The sequence below is a fragment of the Vigna unguiculata genome, chromosome 2 (genome assembly GCF_037176805.1).
Source record: "Vigna unguiculata cultivar grain cowpea cultivar isolate G323 ecotype 2 chromosome 2, ASM3717680v1, whole genome shotgun sequence".
Taxonomy (NCBI): Eukaryota; Viridiplantae; Streptophyta; class Magnoliopsida; order Fabales; family Fabaceae; genus Vigna; species Vigna unguiculata.
In genome coordinates, this window is record NC_140793.1 from 27,772,216 (window position 1) to 27,792,333 (window position 20,118).

At 29.6% G+C, this 20,118-nt stretch overlaps 2 protein-coding genes across 2 annotated transcripts; one reads left to right on the forward strand and one right to left on the reverse strand.

Moving 5' to 3' along the window:
• The first annotated feature begins 3,208 nt into the window (after window positions 1-3,208).
• LOC114173304 (putative mannitol dehydrogenase) lies at window positions 3,209-8,484 on the forward strand. Its single transcript, XM_028057598.2, has 6 exons — window positions 3,209-3,624; window positions 5,235-5,478; window positions 6,310-6,423; window positions 6,896-7,409; window positions 7,628-7,781; window positions 7,880-8,484. The coding sequence occupies exons 2-6, from the start codon at window positions 5,381-5,383 to the stop codon at window positions 8,083-8,085; spliced, it is 1,086 nt and encodes a 361-aa protein (XP_027913399.2). The 5' UTR covers window positions 3,209-3,624; window positions 5,235-5,380; the 3' UTR covers window positions 8,086-8,484.
• Window positions 8,485-8,869: 385 nt separating this feature from the next.
• Window positions 8,870-15,423, reverse strand: LOC114168587 (uncharacterized). Its single transcript, XM_028053477.2, has 17 exons — window positions 15,269-15,423; window positions 14,977-15,140; window positions 12,662-12,716; window positions 12,402-12,523; window positions 12,201-12,251; window positions 11,937-12,056; window positions 11,723-11,842; window positions 11,424-11,559; window positions 11,142-11,318; window positions 10,772-10,927; window positions 10,556-10,662; window positions 10,389-10,473; window positions 10,163-10,304; window positions 9,769-9,928; window positions 9,573-9,689; window positions 9,360-9,486; window positions 8,870-9,271 (listed from the first exon to the last, which is right to left on the reverse strand). The coding sequence occupies exons 2-17, from the start codon at window positions 15,096-15,098 to the stop codon at window positions 9,023-9,025; spliced, it is 2,046 nt and encodes a 681-aa protein (XP_027909278.2). The 5' UTR covers window positions 15,099-15,140; window positions 15,269-15,423; the 3' UTR covers window positions 8,870-9,022.
• Between the last annotated feature and the right edge of the window lie 4,695 nt (window positions 15,424-20,118).

Sequence of the window (20,118 nt, forward strand, 5' to 3'; positions counted from 1 at the left end):
AATAAAATTAATAAAAATATTTAATATAATCTTATAACTATAATACTTTTACAAAATTAAAAAAGTTTATTTTTAAAATTTTCATACAAATTCATGTATTTTAAAAATAATTTGTTAAATAAAATGTATTTATTACAAAATCATACACTTTATTCGCGTATATTTTAAATGAAATTTAATTAAATACTAATGAATTTATATTGAATAAAAATATTTGTTAATACTGTAACAATTCATAAAAATAGAAAATTTCTATCTGCAGAACACTATAATATTAAGCATATCTGACTTTATAGATATAAGAGAAATTCATAAACAAATTCATAATGTGTAGTTACATCCGATATTAGTGATATGTTTAGATGAAAAATTTAAAGAAATTGTTTATTTATTTGAAAATTTTGAAATTCTTTAAAAATATAAATCTTTGTACGAGGAAATTAAAAGGAAATAACTAATATTACATGTATATGCAATAGTTTGCATTGTGGTAATTGTTTTTCTTTTCATTTTTATAAAGGAAAATGATATTTTAACCCACTTTTTTTGACCCACTTTTAACCCACCACTTCAATCACCATTAGATCATCTTTTTTTATTCTTTTTGGTGATGTGATATATGATCTAATGGTGATTGAAGTGGTGGGTTAAAAGTGGGTCAAAAAAAGTAGGTTAAAGTATCATTGTCCTTTTATAAATTTAGTATCTTGTTTTAATCCTTAAAAAGTTGTGACTATTAAAATTTTTTATATTATATGAGATTTTTTTAATAAATTTGTTAAAAAAATTTGTAAAAAAAGATTTCTTTTTGTTATTTTTTTAAGAATCTTAATTGATAAATAATTTCTTCATAAGTAATTATTTTTTACAAAATTATAAAATTTGTAAGTATTTTTATAAAATTTAATGTGAAAAGTGTTCAATACAAAATATTTTACAAAAAATTTAGTAGTAATTTTTAGTAAATTTTTTTCTAATAAAATTTATAAATATTTTTTTAAAAAATTAAAATGAAATTAGTAGAAAATATGAATTTTTTTAGGAGATGTGAATTGTGGTTTCTGATTCTTATAAAATATTGATCTTTAATCATCATCTGTTCAAAATTTTAAATAACTTTGTTTAGTCCATGCTTTATATTGTGTTCGCTTTAAGGAGAGTGTATTTGCGAAGATGAAAATTAAAGTTCATATAATGTTTGTTTACGAGATTTTGTGCGGATGACATAACGATGATTACAGAGATCCAAAGGATTAGTAATCTCTCCCGTTATGAGCTGATTGTTAGGATTAAATTGCGCTATTACAAGTTTATCCCCTCCTCTCTCACGTGCATGGATCAAATATGGGGGTGTTGAGATTCGATCCCATTGGCATGGATCGGATATGCGATTTTGAGGATTGGATCCACATAGTGCAGATCCGATCCTGCTTTTCGTGGTTGCTTGGTTTGTAGCAGTTTTTTATTATTTTCTTTTTGCGTAGATTTTTTATTTATTTTCATTTGTAGTGTTTAAAAAAAATTATGAAAATAGATTTACTCACAAAGATCAATTTATAATACTTATTAAACTAAAGGCAAAATGGTAATCTCATTATTACTTCTATTAAAACATATTTTTTAATCTATCACATCAATCAAATTTTTCACAAACTTTCACAAAAATTACTTCTAAATTTACTCGCCATCACTTCTAAATCCTTAAGAAAAAAAACACAAAATTCATTTTTAAATCAACTCAAATCCATCCACTCACTCTCTCCTAATTACTCTCCTCCAAGTGAACACAGCGTTAGAAAACAGTCACGGAGTATTATTTGACTAATTTATGACGGAGTTGGAGAAGAATATTAAAGTAGTTTATTTTAATTTTAACTTACAGTTTCTATTTTATTTATTTTTCTTCCATTACAGTATTTATATTTTAATACATGTTTTTATCATTCTTTGTTTATTTTTATATATTATCATTTATTTTAATTTTATGAAGAGAATTGATTATTATATAATTTTAAACATTTTTAATTACTTAACATTTAAAATTGGAATTAAACTTTTTATTATACAATGTTATGTTAAAATTACATACAACAAAAATTATAAAAAAATATTGTAAGCTTCATAGGGTCTTTCTGTCCAGGTGCAGGTAGTCCGCATTTTCACAGACATGTCTATTTCACCGAGTCTCTCTCCGAGACAGTGTCCAAATCGTTACGTCTTTCGTGCGGGTCGAAACTTACCCGACAAGGAATTTCGCTACCTTAGGACCGTTATAGTTACGATCGCCGTTCACCGAGGCTTCTGTCGTCGGCTCCCCTGTCATCAAGTCACCAACTTCCTTGACCTTCCGGCACTGGGCAGGCGTCAGCCTCCATACATGGTCTTACGACTTTGTGGAGGCCTGTGCTTTTGGTAAATAGTCGCTCGGGCCTGGTCACTGCGACCCCCTTTGTGAGGAGGCATCCATTCTCCCGAAGTTACGGAGCTATTTTGCCGAGTTCCTTAGAGAGAGTTGTCTCCCGTCCCTAGGTATTCTCTAGCTATGATATATGTTATATCGAATACGACACCTATCCGATATATTCATATATTAATTTAAAAAATAAAAATAATAAGATACGTGATATATGTGTATTGAAAAATGTATGTACAATATTTTAAAAAATAAAAAATATATGATTGATGTTTTGTGAATGCAAATTAAAATTATATGTATTAGAGTTGTTAACATAAAAAATTATAAATTATTGTCGTCATAAAAATACTATTATTTTATAGATTAAATACTTCATTGATCAGTATAGCGTTAACAAAATATCCTAAAGTATCGGACACATATACTTGTTAGACATGGATACGTGTTGAACACGGATATATGATCCAAATTAAAATATGAGTATGGTTTAACAAATAAATAGAATTAAATGAAAAAATAAACTTAATTAATCCTTATTGGATAAATTTATTTAAATAAAATGACATATCTAACTAAAAATAATACATATTATATATATATATATATATATATATATATATATATATATATATATATATATATATACTAACAAGGTTAATAAGAATTTTTTTTATTTAAAAAAATACAAAATCATAATTATATAATAATATATTTTTCTAATAAATATAAATTTGATTTATTTAATGAATTAATATATTATGTGCTATCAGCTAATGCAACACCCACCAGAAGGCTGCACTTTCTCTCTTTTCTTTCTTATATTATTCTTCCACAGTCATCACTCCCTCAACTTTCTTCCAACTCATCTTCTTCCTATTTTTCCCTAATTTTTCATCCACAGATACGAATCTTACCTTCCCCTCCTTTCTCATCTCCAGTTCATCCCCAACAGAGCACACCTTCCTTCTTCGTTCTCCCTTCTTCTTCACACACGAAGCTCACCACAGACCCAACCACATGCTTTTCGTTTCCTGCCCTCAATCCCTCGCTCAACAATCTGCAACTTCCGAACGCCGGCGAGATATCAGCGAGATTCCGACGAGTTCCGCCAGACCCTCTGGAACCTTCTCCGTTCGGGTTCGCTGCGGATTCTCCAGCTTCGATAGCGTCAGCGAGGTTCATCACCAGCAACCCGATTCCGTTCTTCGGTAAGTCCGATTCTCTCCCGGCCTTGCTCCCTATTCCCTGTATTATTTTTTTTTCTTTTCTTTTTTCTGGTTTAGTTTCTATAGGATTCACTGCCTTGCTCTCATCTTGCCATTTTACTTGATAATAGTTTGAACTGTGTTTTGAGACTTTGGAGTTTCTGTTTCTGGAAATGCTATTCAAGGCTGTGTCTGATTTTATGTTTTCTTTGAATTTTTTTTAATGTGGATCTATAGCAGTGTGGCGTGAATGTATGAGTGGGGCTCATTTTTTTAAGGCATGATAGATGAGCTACGATGGATCCATACTTCATACTTCAGTGTGCATAATATAATATATTAAATGTACATGTGGATAATGGATACTGTACACGTGTATTCCACAAAGTATTTGATTCTCCCGATATCAATCATATAATTTTAAAATAATTTAATCCATCAACAAAGTATGTAATTTATCATATAATGTATTTATACGAGATGGTAATTTATAAATTTTTATATTAACAACGATTAATATATATAATTTTAATTTTGATTCATAAATAACAACTATATTTATTGTATTTTTAAGAATTATAACACACTTTTTAATATATATATTTTATTATTTTTAAAATAAATATATCAGCACGTCGTGTCATACTTGATAAATATATCGTATCCGTACATAAAGTGATGACTAGAGTATTTTATGTTTTTAATATTATAATACGTCTAATTTCAATTTCGTGGGAGCCATTTTTTTCTTATCTAACATAACTAGGGCTTTCTTCCTGTACCTCACAGTTTCCTTCTGTACCTCAAAGTGATGCCCATTCTAACCCTTCAGATTATATATATTTCACGGATTTTCAAATCTGGTTTCATAATTTTTCAGATTTTGGAATTTTTTGGATATCGGTTCTATATATTTTTTGGATTGTGAAATAGGGTTTTGTATTTTCAGAAACCGGAAAATCCGGTTCTGGAAATCTCCAAATTTTAAAATCTGGTTCTGGATTTTCCCGAATATTGAAATCTGACTTTGGATTTTCTCGAATTTTAAAATTCATTTCTGGATTTTTTCAAATTTTGAAATTTGATTATGTATTATTTCTAGTATTTTGAAATACGATTCTAAATTTTCCTAGAAATCCAAATCCTATTTTAGATTTTTCTAGATTTCGAAATCCATTACAGGATTTTCAGAAACTGGCTTTCATAAACTGGGTTTGGATAATCTGGGTTCAATTATGGATATGTTTTCAGAGGAAGTGAGGAAGTGCCTAAAGGGTTATCTAAGAGAATAAACTGGAGTTCTTAATGAGTCGGAATTCTCTATAAACTTGGTGGCTGAAGTTAGGTTATAATTTTATAATTTATCTCACCTCAGGGCTAACACTCTAAGCAGACTTCTTTCTCCCACCATAATAACCATGCCGAAACTTCATGTGATCGAGATAAAAACTAAAAGCATATCTAAAGTGTAATGTTAATCTACGTACTTAATATTAAATTTGGTTAAAAAATGAAAAAAAAAATGCCAAACATATACTTATCATTAAAAACAATAGAAATATTAATTGTATATTTACTATTTGACTTATTTCTGAATCCAATCTGTGTTTCAGTTAATTGCAGCAGTTGGCATCACTGGTTAAATATGGGTTCTGCTATTGCTGTTACCCTCAATTTTTCTCTCAGAGGCACTCTTTGAACTAAGCATTAAGAAGTGCAACGTTTTGACTCTCTTATTACTCTCTGTTCTGCAATTGAAATGGCTTCAGAAGCAGAGACAGAGCATCCCAACAAGGCATTTGGATGGGCAGCAAGGGACACTTCTGCCATTCTCTCCCCTTTCAACTTCTCCAGAAGGTATGCATCGGGCACCATTCCTTATACATTTTTCATGTTTTCAAATTACTTTTATTCATTCATTTTTCTTTTGTTTTCAAGGATATTTGATCAATGAGATAAAGTATGAATTATTGACTTAAATATGTTTTTCTTTGTCTCTAACATCTAAATCTCAACATTTTTTAATTGAATTTTTTATTTTTTTATTTTTGTAATTTTTAATTTGATTATTGTTATTCTGTTCTTCTCTTGATTTTTTTTACTGTTCTATTTCTCTACATTTTACTGATGTTGAATTAGTTTTCTTTAAATTTTGAACAAGGGCTCAAATGCAAATGATCTACATAGTGGAAAAAATATTTTCCAAAAATTAAAATAAAATAATTAGAGAGGTAGGATTTGAATATATAGAGGAAACGATAACATAACAATAAAAAAATATTCAAGTATGCATTCTAAATAATTTTCCAAACTTGTAACAACTCATTGAGAGCAACGATAATGAACGTGCTAATAACAATCATAAAAAAAATATCAATAGTATTAATCTGAAAAACCATTTCAATATGGAATGACACAAATAAATAGATTAAATTTTATTAATATTAAATATGAGTATAAAAGAGTCAAATTCATATATCCGAAGAAGTGTTATTAGGAATATGATTTTGATAAGTTTGAACTTTTTGGAAGTGTCCAACCTAATATATATACACAAGTTAAATTTGATAACGAAAAAGTATTTAATATCTTTTTATTTTTTGAATGCCAAAATAAATAGGAATCTTCAGTGATAATTTAATTTTTAATTGAGTTTTGAAAAGATGTTGACATGTATAATTTTGACAGGGCAACAGGGGAGAAAGATGTTGCAATTAAAGTAATGTACTGTGGAATATGTCACTCAGACTTACATATGTTAAAGAATGTCTGGGGCTGTTCAATCTATCCTATTGTTCCTGGGTATGTATATGTCAATAATATATAATGTGCTTTTCTTTTCCTTTTCTACATTCTGATGCGATGGATAAGATTTGTTATTCGTACATTAAATCAGTCTATTGATTTGTACTTTTATCGAATTTATTCTATATATTTTTATACAGTCTATTTTTTATATTTTAAGAGAGTTTATTCTATATTTTATACATGCTTTATCATTTCTAGGAAAATCTTTCTCAAATTTTAACATTCTTTTCATTTCCATATTTTTTTCTTTCTCCTTGTACAAATAAGTTTGTGTCTTTAGTATATGAAGGACTGGTTTAAAAGTTTACTTAAATTGAAAATAGTCAGATAATTTCCAAAACCTTGCAGATCCTTCTTTTCACCTGAGATTGAATCTTACAACACTACACAATCATTTTTGAAGTTTCTAAATGTAAGTGAAGGTCAGTTCATGATATAACATGTTAAATTTGATTGGATTGTGTAGGCACGAGGTTTCCGGTGTGGTGACAGAAGTGGGAAGCAAGGTGCAAAAGTTCAAAGTTGGAGACAGAGTTGGTGTGGGGGGCATGGCTGGATCCTGTAACTCATGTCAGAACTGTAGTGAAGGTCTTGAGAATTACTGTCCCAAAATGATTTTCACATACAGTGGGAAGTATGTTGATGGCACCATAACATACGGAGGCTACTCTGACTCAATGGTTGTAGATGAACACTTTGTGGTTCGCATTCCAGATAGCCTACCTCTTGATGCTGCTGCACCTCTCCTGTGTGCTGGAATCTCAGTGTATAGCCCTTTGAAATATTATGGACTTGACAAGCCTGGACTTCATATTGGTGTGGTTGGTCTTGGTGGACTTGGTCACATGGCTGTCAAGTTTGCCAAAGCTCTTGGACTTAAGGTCACCGTAATTAGTACCTCTCCCAACAAAAAGAAGGATGCCATTGAACAAATGGGAGCTGACTCATTTGTTGTTAGCCGTGAACAAGATGAGATGATGGTAATTATTACTCACAAAATTTATAGTAACAAAAATTAGGTTCTTTTTTTTTTTCCTTCAAAATACTAGGGTTAGAAAAGTTCTGGTGACATTTTTAAGAAACTACATGCAAATTGTTTGTCACTAGTTACATGGTGTGTGTGTTATAAAGTTGCTTCTTTGTTGCAAGTAAAAGCATTCACCAACTTCTAATGTTCATGACTAAAACGTCTGTGTAGGCTGTAATGGGAACCTTTGATGGAATCATTGACACAGTTTCTGCTGATCATTCTCTCGTGCCTTTGATTGGCCTGTTGAAGGCTCATGGTAAATTAGTCATGGTTGGTGCACCAGAGAAGCCTCTGGAGGTTCCAGCATTTTCTTTACTTACGGGTAAGCATGCATAGAAAATAATATCATCAATTACACACTTCCGGGTTTTGAATCGTGATGTGATTACTATTCTCACCATAACTCTGCACAATTGACAGGGAGGAAGATGGTTGGTGGCAGTGCAATTGGAGGGATGAAAGAGACGCAAGAAATGATCGATTTTGCTGCGAAGCATGATGTGAAACCTGATATCGAAGTTATTGAAATGGATTATGTGAACACTGCAATGGAACGCCTCCTCAAAGCAGATGTGAAGTATCGATTTGTTATTGATATTGGAAACACGTTGAAGCCAAGTTCCTGAATAAAGAGTATGCATAAGTGTTTTAGATTTCAGAAACTGAACGTAGGGTATGAGAATGAATCTTTTTGTTTTTGTTCTTAGCATTATGTGTGTTTGTCGTATTGAGTTTTTGTTAGGATTTGGTTTTTATTAGTCAATTGAGTTTCTTGTTCGACATGGTTAGAGATTGAAAAACTAGTTTTAGTCTTACACGTTTTTATGGGTTGTTAAACGTGGCTGTGCTGTTAGTTTATCAAACCGGAATTGCCTGTTACTGTTTTTTTCTGTTTTTCTACACGTGACAGTTAGCTTAGTTAACTTTCCTATTGTCTCCTTGTTTCTTGTATATATAGCCTTTGCTAACTCTGTGATCAGTGTTGACTGAATAATACTTACAAAGTGTAAAATTCTATTCTGTTCTCTCTCTGAGTTTATTTGTGGTATACCAATATACTGTTACATTATATTTCTTCATTGCATTTTCTTGTGTCAGCCCATTTCTTTTAATAAATATGTAATATTCTTCTAGCTCTGTACATGGCAACTGAAGCAAACAATTTTTTACAGGCTTCCATTTCAAAATTTGAAGGGGATTATGATCATTGAAGTTCAAACTGAAAAAAGTATTGATCACCCATCAAATTAATTTTCGAGCACCAAATACATCAAATTTTTAAAGATTTTTTTTTTATAATTCTGTATCAGCAAAATGGATTAATAACAACAAAAAATAAGCAACCTATCCATCTCTTAATATCAATATTCTTCGTCATACAAATACAACAAGCAAGAAGACACAGGTATATTAAAAGAAAATACCGGTTTTATTCTCTGATCATAATTTCATGATTCCTATATGCAAAAGCTGATGTTATGATGCATGCTTGTCTGCAAATTACAAGATGAAAGAATCCTAATGCAGATCACTCAACTATACAAGTTCAAGGCACAATGAAGTTTATTTTTTAGTTGTTGGAGGAGTCTCCAATCGAATATAATCATACATAATTCCTTCAAATGGAGTTTTGGCATTTGACTGTGTCAAATAGATGGTGTTTTTTCCTTTTACCAATTGATTACTGTCTACACCTACACTGTACAACTTATACAATCCATGGATGCCGTGCCTCGCTATGGCATTGTCACTGCCAATTAAATCTTGTGATGAGAAGTATGGAGGGTTTGAATTCGGCTTGTTGATCCTAACCTGATCATTTATCTCAAAACATGTTATACATGATACTCATATATAGCAGAAAAAAAGGATCAATCATGAAAAAAGTAAACTGTTGTACCTCCAATTCAGAATTAGTGGCAGATGCCAAGGCCAATTGCAGTGTGTAGTTTGCTCCCTTTATGATATTCTCAAGCTGGAATTGAATCTGCCATGTGGTTGGAACGAATTTGCCCGGTTCTGTGGTCCTATATGCATCAGTGTGTAATTTAGAGGAGAAAACTAAACTGATGATGACAATCATAAAAATTTCTGTATGTTAAACAAAATTTACCTGGTAACTTGAGCATAAAACCAATCCTTCTGATACTCAGAAACACCGACTGTGAAAATGAGATCTTTTTTTGGATATAAATCAGTGTAACGTCCCCACAAGCCGTATTGCCTAAACCTGTCACAGTAGAAATACTTTGAGGAAAACTGAAAATAAAGTGTCAAAATTTGTTGTTGACAATGAGTTTTGGGCTAACCTGTTTTTGCTATCGTTTAGGTACAATTTGTTCACAAGCTTTGGGTAAGGGTCTGGTACATAGAACTCCGCAGCTGACCTATCTGGGATCCCAATTTCCCATAAAGTAGGACCATTTCTTGGAGGACTGTATACAAGTGAACCCAAGTTTATGTTGTCTCCTACATTACATTTTACATACAAGTTATCTTAGGAAACAAGTTATAATTAATCTGGGTATCATGACATCTCAAAAGTTTAAATTTTTAAGTGAAAACTAACTTTTTATTAAGGCAACAAAAGTGAACTCTATTCTAATGCCATGCCATGAATCAATTGCTCCAAAAGTTTAAATCTTTGGATAAAAGCATAACTATTTTTATACTTAACACACTTGAGAGAAGAAGATATTTTACCTGGTTTGATATCAACATTGACTTCATATTTATAATTTCCAATGAAACCAGGGACCCATGCATACAAGTTGTAACTCCCAGGTACAATATTTGTAATTGAGAAGCTTCCATCTTTGTCAGTTTGAGTCCAGAATTGATAACCCTGTGAATATCATACAAAGGGCAAACACATTTTAGCTGAATGCTTCACTAGTCATTCAAAATTCAAGATATTAAAACTCACTACCTTGCTTTCTATTTGCCATGATCCTGCATCTCCAGGTAAAGCTAGACCAACGTAAGAACTTTTAGCTGGTTGAGTGGTCCCTCCCCTAATGAATTAGACAAAGTAATATAAGTTGATTCTATGTAATCAAACAATAAAATGAAGGCAAATAAAGAATTATCATATACCCATCTTTAACTTGAAGTTTTCCTGACACCATTCCCCGTTGACTGGGTGGAAAAAAATCTTTTGATCCAATGAAATCATAAGGCCATTTTTTTTCTTCATTGGATAACTAATTTGCCAAAGAACAACAATATATTGTGTCATAATATAATACTTCACTGGAATAATGTACAATGAATGATCGATCATATGTGAGTGTTAAAGGTAATAATAAGTACCTGTTCTACAGCATCTGCCCACAGAGACTTAAACTGAGTTTTGGTTGTAGCAGAGTTAAGGTAAACAAAAATTGGCCCAAAAACTTTTTTATAAGTCTCCCCTTCATCAAATGCAATGATTACCTTCTTACCAGCATAATGAGTGCTAGTAAACATCTGCACACACAAACAATAAGAAGGTTAGAACAACAACAACAACGAAAGCAGAAGTACAGAAGTATTAATCTGAATGATAATATTCAAATACTGATACATGTTTAACATAGTATTATAATTTTCTGTAACATGTTTAATACCAATTATCTACTTAAGACAAGAGGAAACTCTAATAAGAAATTGTTGATGCATTGAGGGATTCGTTAGGTCTTACGGAAAGAGAAGTTGGGCCAACATGAGAAGTGAGTTCTTGTTTAACGGGCCCACCATTGCGGAACTCATTACTGGGAGTTATCACCCAGAAACCCACTGGTGCTGAATCATCCTCTGTAATCCACCCATGAACAGAGTTATCTTTGTTCTCTGTCGAGTATTGGTATTTATCATCAACCTAAAACCCAACAAATTTTTCGATTCAGACACATTACAATCAACAAAAATAAAATAGAAAGATTCAATGTCAATTCAACCAGAGGCATAACCAATAAAGAATCACCTCTCCTCGAATTTGTGGGTCAGTTTCATGGGTTAAGAGAACAGCTTCAGGATACGCCAGGACCTGGCCCGTTCTTCTGTCTTCTGCAGTTGGCATCTTCCTTTGCCTTGTATCAGATATGGCCATATAGTGGAACCTGCATCATTTTTCTTTACTCTTCCACTTTTAAAATGATATTAACCTCAAACTAATCAACATTGTTTTTTACGAGTCAATGAAAATTACCAACATTAATTTTTTCAAAATCAAAGGCAAATTATGTTTTTTAACTTGTCTCACAGCAACAATTTTCTAGTTACCTGTCTTCGTCGAGTTTGTAAACAATTCTAATTTGATCAACCGTGACTGCAGGAAGTCCTGGTGGACGAGTAAATATTGCGTATGAATAAAACCCAGAATCGCCTCTTCGCAATATATACCTGCACCAAAATACGTTTATGTCAGACAATGTTGAGGTGCTAATTCTGCATCTGTTTCAAAGTGTACGAAATCATTTGAGTTTGAAATCCACACCTTAAGTCTATGTTTATGGGTACACTTGAGCCTTTCATGGAAGCACTCCATGATTTTAAAAAGGAAATCTCCACCACAGTATCACTTGCTTCAATGACTGAGAATTTTGTCCCATGGATTCTGCAGCACAGTATCAATCATTAATTTGTCTCTTTAACTGAAACAGAGCATAATGCATGGCTGCATGCATAACGAAGGTTGATCAAATTTGTCTATAGAAGTTTAAATTAATCGATATTTTCTAAAATAATGCAAATACTGTACCTCTCAAAGATCCCAGGTTGTCCTGCTTCGTTCCAAACAACGTCTAAGTACCTATAAATATGAGGTTATTTGTTATGAAAAACTAGCCATGACTTAATGTGGATCGAATTAACCTTTTTTCCATGATATACATTGTAAGAAAATCGAACATAACTTCAATGTAATTTATTTAGCGTGAATAAGTGTAAGATATATACATACCCTCTATCAAATTGTTCGTTTTTATTATCAAGTATATTCTGAGTTCCGTCATAATATAGTCCAATAATATAGCCTTCGGGATTTGACAAATTCAGGGAAACTATGCCGTTTCCGATCACTACCTGAAAATCATCTCAAGACTTTAAACTGTTAAAACCTAAGTATTTGACAACAAAATCAAAACCAATAAATGGTTATTTCTTTCTTTCTTTTTTTCAATATCCTGAATGAATTCTATCATTAAAAAGAACATTTATCACCTGGTCTTCATTTTTATTCAGCTTGACAGCAGCAGTAGTAGTCTTCAAACCCCTTCTGCAAGTGGGAGTATCGAAGGGAAAGAAGAAAGTTAAAAATCAGAGAGAATAAAAAAGTATAATAATTACACAAAAATAATAGATTTATAGATTATATATGACATGATAAGGAAAAAGATTAAAAAAAAATGTAATAGATGTAAACAAAATTAATTTGTCCATATAAACAAAAGTTGAGACCGAAATGAATGAATGCATAGTTGTACAATATTTTCTGATTTTTTATTAGAAAAAGATAAAATAATGAGTAACTTGAAAAAGAAAAATAGATATAAAAAGGTTATATGTAATAAGCAACGTAATAATAATAATAATACAAATTGATATTTAGTTATACAAAACGGTTGTTTTTAGCTTTTCCCAAAAGCTGTATGTTGTGCTTAATTATGATTGTAATTCATGAAAAAGAACGTTTTTGGAAACCTAGCTATTGGAATTGGAAACAAAACACAATCCCTTTCATCATTGATTTAAAAAGAAAACGAATAAAATATGTTGCTCATTGGTTGAAACAACAAAAAGAGAATGGGGAAAAAGAACATTTGAACTCACCTCAAAATGTTTTCATTTAGCTTCCTTGCCCGAAAAACTAAAGTGGAGCTATGATTTTTCAGATAAGAATAATAACTTCTTGTTTATATTCGTTTTAAAATAATATCTTCATTTTTATTTAATCTTTCTTTTTTTAATCAAACTAAAAAAACATAAAACTCACTTATTTTCCATTTTTAAGAAACTCCCCCTCTCATATTCCTTATACTTCCAAACAGAATGAAATTCAGAGAAAGTAACTTCGCATATTTGCGAGGAAAGAATAATAAAAACTCTTACACTCCCTTTTGTCTTTATAATAACAAAACAAAAGTAAACATAATATAATGAGTTTAAAATTAATACGCTATGATATAAAATATACTGCTAATAATAAAAAAATATATTATATATATAATCGTTAAAAAAATTCTCAGAAAAAAATCAATATATTTACATATATGAATTAAATAGTTGAAATGTTAATTATTTGTGTCACATTACATTATATTCTTGAAGGAAGAGAAAGATGGCATTTAATGTCAAGGGCAGTTACTATTGGACATTTTGCCAACTTAAGTTGTTCAATTTTGAAAAACGATTTACTTTCACCTACCTATGCGCATCAATTAATGTAAAACTACCCCAGTCCCCACACAAGTATATTTATTCAGTTATATGAAGTAAAGGTAAAAATAATTCATTTTAATATATATAATTAACATGGCCTTATTTAAATCTACTTATTTTTAAGGATTTTTTTTTCTTAATATTTATATTTAAGTATAGGATTAAAATAATAAGGTTTATTGCTTGAGAAAGAGAGGAGGAGAGAGAGAGAGTTAAAAGGTGACAGGAAAAGTAATAATTTAAAGAAAAATGATTTTTTAATAATTATTACAACTTTATCATGATATTTTCTACATGACTTTTTATTTTTTATTTTTTTTCATTTCTTTATATTAAAAAAATTTAAAATATGTTACAAAAATTTAGTTATCAAAAATCATTATCCTAATTCAAAGGGTACCGTTACCGTGTCTATTTTATATGGAACTTGATAGCTTACATTCTATATCTAGTATAAAATGTAGATGAAAAGAGAGAGAGAAATAGAATATATGAGAAATAAAGTAATATAAAACCCAGTGAAAAATCTATGAAGTTGCAGATATATAAACATGCAAAGTAACACGTATACATATATATAAATATGAAAAATGACAGACTTCAATTTTAGGTGTATGAACCTTAAATTGTTATGTTTTGAAAGGAAGATTGGGTTGAATCTGAAGTAGACCATAAGCCTATACTATTATGATCAAGAAAGAGTCTTCTTGAATAATGCATTTGGTGAGACTTAAAAGACGTTATAGTGAATTGCATTTTCATCAAATTTTGCGTCATTAAATGCATGGAACGGGAGAAGACGTGGATTCAAAACTCTTTTTCATGGCTAACTTCAAAAATCTCATTTTTCTACCATAAAGTAAAGGATGAAAGTGAAAAGCACCATGTCACAGAAACCATATATAGTTATACAGTTCTGAAAACAGACAGAAAAACATGACTGCTGCTAAGTACATAGTTTTTCATGATGTCTTTTTCTGACTGCGTTTTCTCATCTTATGATTTCCTTTTTCGTTTTTCAGTCACACGAAGATAAGCATAGAGAAAAAGCAACATTGCTGATTATAATGAAGAAAAACAAAGAGTATAGGGAGAACCTAAACGAGACACTCTGAGAAGTGTCAGAGCAGAAAGCGAAAAAGATTAAGCTGAGAAGCAAAGCCTTTCTAAACCACCATTGGAGCGGAACTTGTTTCCTCGTATTAGTTTCCATCATCATCTCTTACCAGTATCAACCTGCAAGTAACTTGAAGCTTCATTTCTGGTTATAAAGGTCAGAAGAATATGTCAAAGAATGCCAAAATGAGCTTCATTATGCTGTTGGTGGCAAAAAAAGAAAACTCAGAACGCTGTTCCATAGTATTCAAATTCTGAAGAACACACACAAACCTTGACTTTCACCGTTGTTTTCTTTTTTTTGCAAAAACCGATAATAGAGTTGCAGAAAACCGTATACGTAGAGGAGATGAATATTTGATGATAGATATTTTTCTTTGGAATTGTTTTTCTATATTAAATCTCTTTGGAACCTTAATATGCACCTTCAGAATACGTGTGGGAAGTGAATGACCTTATATATGTATACAAGTGCTCCTTTTATGTACGTGAACTTTTAAGAAATAATTATGGGGTACTTAACATTGAATTTAACATTTTGAAAAAAGTAATTTTTTTTTTTGTATATCGTACTATAAAAATACATTTAAAATTAAAATAAAAAATGTGTGTGGAAAGACACATAATTAACTAAAAGAGTTACGTGAAGAAACTTGCAAAATTCAGCTAAATTCAATGTTCTTATAATGAAATCCTAGAGTAACAACTTTTTTAAATACTGAATAACACTTGACAACTACTAATTCAATTAACAAAATTGACTTAACTTTTTACCATTAATAATAGGAGTTTTTGTTAAGAGTTTTCGTGTCCTTATATGCCAGAATGACGACGCACGTAGAATTAAAGTAGTGGCATGATATGAATTTGTCAATAGATATAATTAAACACCGAAATTTTTGTAGCTTAATTATATTCCAACATGTAAAGCGAGGGGCGTTTGGTACATACCTAATCCTTAGTATTAGAAAATAATGAAAATTTAGTCATAATTAGTATTAAATGATCCACTTCTTGTTATTGAAGCCTACACAATATGCCATTAAGGGACATATTAAAAAAAAAGACCTACATTAGAAAAATACATCTGGATTTAAATTTCAATCCCCTAAGTGAATAGGCAAGAAAAACCTGCAAACCTGCCACCGATTCTCAAAATCAAAACCTACTTTTAATCAAGAAACAAATTTAGTTTCCAACAAAATTTATCACTTTTGTGTAATTTCTCCAAAAAAAAAAATAAGAATGGAAAAATGGTAAAAAAATCTCAAAACTAAATAAAATTTGCTTGAATAAGGAAATCGTATTTTACAAACACAATTTCAACTTCCCATTTTCTTATAATACAAAAGTCTTGTGTTTATGATACATAAGTTTGTTTTATATAATTTTTTTTATTCTCAAATTGTGTTTATTTCTATCATATATTAAATTAAGGATTAAATATATTTTTTAGTGTCTAAATTTTGACGTTGAAGATGAAATTTGTTCTTATTCAAAATTTTGATATATTTTAGTCTCTAAATCTTAAAAGTAATGGATATAGTCATTTTAATTTAATTATATTAAATTTTTTTAACATGTTCATTTATGTTAAAAAACTTAATATAATTGGATTAAAAAGATTATATTTCTTTATTTTTAAAATTTGACGGCTAAAATGCATCAAAATTCAAACACAAACAAATTTTAATTTTATAAATTCAAAGATTAAAAACATATTTAATCACCGAATATAGCAAAACTTATAAACGCGACCACTAAATGATTTCTACTGTTTTACTCTCTATGAAGATGACCAATAGATCAAAGTGAGACACAAACCAATAATGCTATTATTTCCTTTTGATATATATCGGCATATTTGGCATTTGAAAGCGGTAGGTAAACTAGTAACAATCAGTTAAGTTTTATGATTATTTTAAAATCAATATTAGTTCTTATACATTTTACAATTATTGATTATAAATTTATTTAAAATTATTTTCATTGGATTAGATACGAATAAGACAGTGTCAAATTTAATTTTTAACTTAAAAGATTAATTAAATAAAAATGCATTTTAAAATACAAAACATAAGAAACAAGAAATGGACAGAATTGATGAGGTAGTGTAAAAGTGACATGTGTTGTTAGTTAGGAAAGGTCAAGGAATCATAGTAGAAGAGATAGAGGACAAGTGCTGAGGTCTACAAAAGAATCAACAATTGAAAATTATCACACGTCAAAATATTTCGACTTTTCAAAGATTAGGCAATGCCAAATATGAACAAGGAGCATAGTGGACTAAATTTTAAGTGCATTGAAAAAATATCTCATATATTAAGAAAATTAATTAACTGTATTAAGAATTTACAAGTTTTTTTTTTTTAATTGTGCTTTTCATGAAAAGAATGCATTATTATGATGGTATAGTAAAAAATTAAAAATTAATTAAAGTTCAAATATTTTAGAAATAAAAATGGTTAAAAATGTGATTTTTGTTTTACTTATTAGGAAGGTACACTTGGGGGAAATATACACCTAGTGAGGAAAGTTTGTGGGTGGGTCTTCATTTGTTAAAATACTTAAGAATTTATTTTATAGAGTAAAGGAAGGTACACTCGGGGAATCTCCTAGTGAAGGAAGTTTCTGAGCGAGTTCATTTCTTATTTATTAAAATACTTTCTTGTTGGGTGAGATAACATCCTTATCTATTATGACTTTTTTTTTTCTTATATAAAAATGTAATATTTTTCTATTAAATTTGTAGTGTATCACGCTTTAAATAAAATAAAAAAAGACATGTTCTAACATTTCGTCCTGAAAACAAAAAATTTTAACATTTTCAACCATATGTTAAAAATGTCACAAATGATTTTTCGATATTTGATTTCTAGAAATTCCACTTACACACTACTTTTAATACGTAATTTTAAAAGTAAAGCATTAAATAAAAAAGCCCTCTTGTGCCTTCACTCTCAAAGGACCCTTTTGCCGTAATGGGAAATTACTTAAATTTTTTAGTTCAGAAAGGTGTGATCATAATCCAAAATACTTAAATATAAAAACACTATATATAAACTTTTAGGTCTATGAAGCTTTTATAAATTTGAGTATTTTTAATTAAGTTTAAAAAATTGTTTATTTTGAATATTTAAAATCTTTATATCTTTTAATTAAATTTTTATTATTATTCTTTTTGTAATTTAGTAGAATTACTCATTATCTTATCTATTTATACTTATGTATTAAAAATTTTAGATTTTAAAATTAATAAAAAATTATATTATAATTAATATAAAATGATAAATAAATTTTATTATTTTTGTTAAAATTATGCTAAATGAGAATAGTAAAAGTCAGTATCATCTTACATTAATTACAATATTATTTTATAATAAAAAAGTTATATTTTTAAATAAATCCCATAAATTAATATATTTTTTAGACCATGTTCTTATGTGAGTGATTATTGTGTAGAGATGATAGGAAGCGATGAACCTGAAGAATATTTGTGTTCTTTTCCTTAGATTTGAAAGCGTATCACATCGACGATTTGAGAGATTTGTGGTTGCATCTCATCCTTTTGACATGCAAAGATTAGAGAGTGATTGAGCTGATTTTACAGTATTGCCCTCATTATTGACGGTGCTGCGAAGTCGAGTCTTAACATTGTGGATCTGCATCTCTTTTTGGAATCGGATCTATTTTTGTGGATAACCACATCTATTTTTGCAATGCTTCAATTGAACCTATCAACTTTTTGTTGGATCCGGTTCCAACTCTCTTGAGCCTTCCTTTTAACCAGTTCTATTTTTTGTAGAATCTATTCCATTCCATTCACTTTTTTTTTGTGTCATTCCAACTCTGTCAAGCCACGCATTCCAACTATGTTTTCAATTGATAAATATTTATAATATTTGTATTTATGATAGTAATATATGAAAAACTAATTACAACTTATATAAACATCATTTTATTTACTTTTTTAACACCAAGGATAATTAGGTCATTCTACATTTTCATCTATTAAATTTAATTTTTTTAGTCACATCAATCAAATCCTTTACAAAAATTACTCTAAAATTCACTCTATTATCACTCTCAAATCCACAAAAAAAAATAACATAAATATCACCTTATAATCAACCCAAATCAATCATCTCCCTCTTTCTCAAATCATCACTCACATAAGAGCACACCCTTAATAAAGTTATCATTAGTTACAATCTCTTTTAATTATATTTTTAAAGATTTTATGATTTTTTAAAATAAAATTTAAATAAAATTATATATATATATATATAACTTTAATTTAATCTAAGAAAATATAAATTAAATTTTAACTTAATAAAACTTAAATCAGTAGAATATCCGCACCCGACCTGTTTATAAAGGGATATTAAAATACCCGCTACCCATGAGTAACAAATACCGGCGTGTGTCAATATCTGTTGCAGATTTTATCCGTGAATATGAGTATTTTTGTCATCCCTACAAATGATAGAGAATACCATTATCTGCTCATGGGTAGACATGTCAAAGTGAGCCAACCCGACTCACACAGGTTGGCTCATCACGAGTCGGGTTGAAAATGAGTGAACCTAACCAGACTCACTTTATGGTGAGCCAGAAATTTTGTAACCCGGCTCAACCCACTACGAGTTGGTGGATTAAGTGGGTTGGCTCACCAACCCACATAAAAAAATTATTTATGTATTTATTTTTAAGTATTCAAATATTTAAATAATTTTTCAAACAATCCATGAGATGACAATCACAATAAAATCAAGAACAAATGTTTTCATCATGCTCACCACCAATATATGATGAATTATTTCCAAGAAAATGTCCATATAGTCCAAGAAAACATGACTAACATTACACATTTTTTGTCATATTATTCAACAAAATATAAATAAATAAAAAAAACTACACATTTTTGTCATACAAATATAGAAAAATTTGTTTATAAAACGATTGTTTGACTAATTTACTATAAAGATTATAATTAAAGATGAAAGTATTCACGTATATAACTTGACAATCGAATTGATTAAACATTCAAACTATTCAAATATTATTGAGCAACATTCTAACATTTAAAAATATGAAATTATGAACTTATATAATTAGAAGTA

Coding starts and splice junctions, on each gene's coding strand:
- LOC114168587 (XM_028053477.2), bottom strand. CDS start 15,098: ATGATGATGGAAACTAATACGAGGAAACAAGTTCCGCTCCAATGGTGG. Junction 11,560..11,722: donor TACAAACTCGACGAAGACAG/GTAACTAGAAAA, acceptor AAAATGATGCAG/GTTCCACTATATGGCCATAT. Junction 10,663..10,771: donor GGGCAGATGCTGTAGAACAG/GTACTTATTATT, acceptor TTGGCAAATTAG/TTATCCAATGAAGAAAAAAA.
- LOC114173304 (XM_028057598.2), top strand. CDS start 5,381: ATGGCTTCAGAAGCAGAGACAGAGCATCCCAACAAGGCATTTGGATGG. Junction 7,410..7,627: donor GTGAACAAGATGAGATGATG/GTAATTATTACT, acceptor ACGTCTGTGTAG/GCTGTAATGGGAACCTTTGA. Junction 7,782..7,879: donor AGCATTTTCTTTACTTACGG/GTAAGCATGCAT, acceptor CACAATTGACAG/GGAGGAAGATGGTTGGTGGC.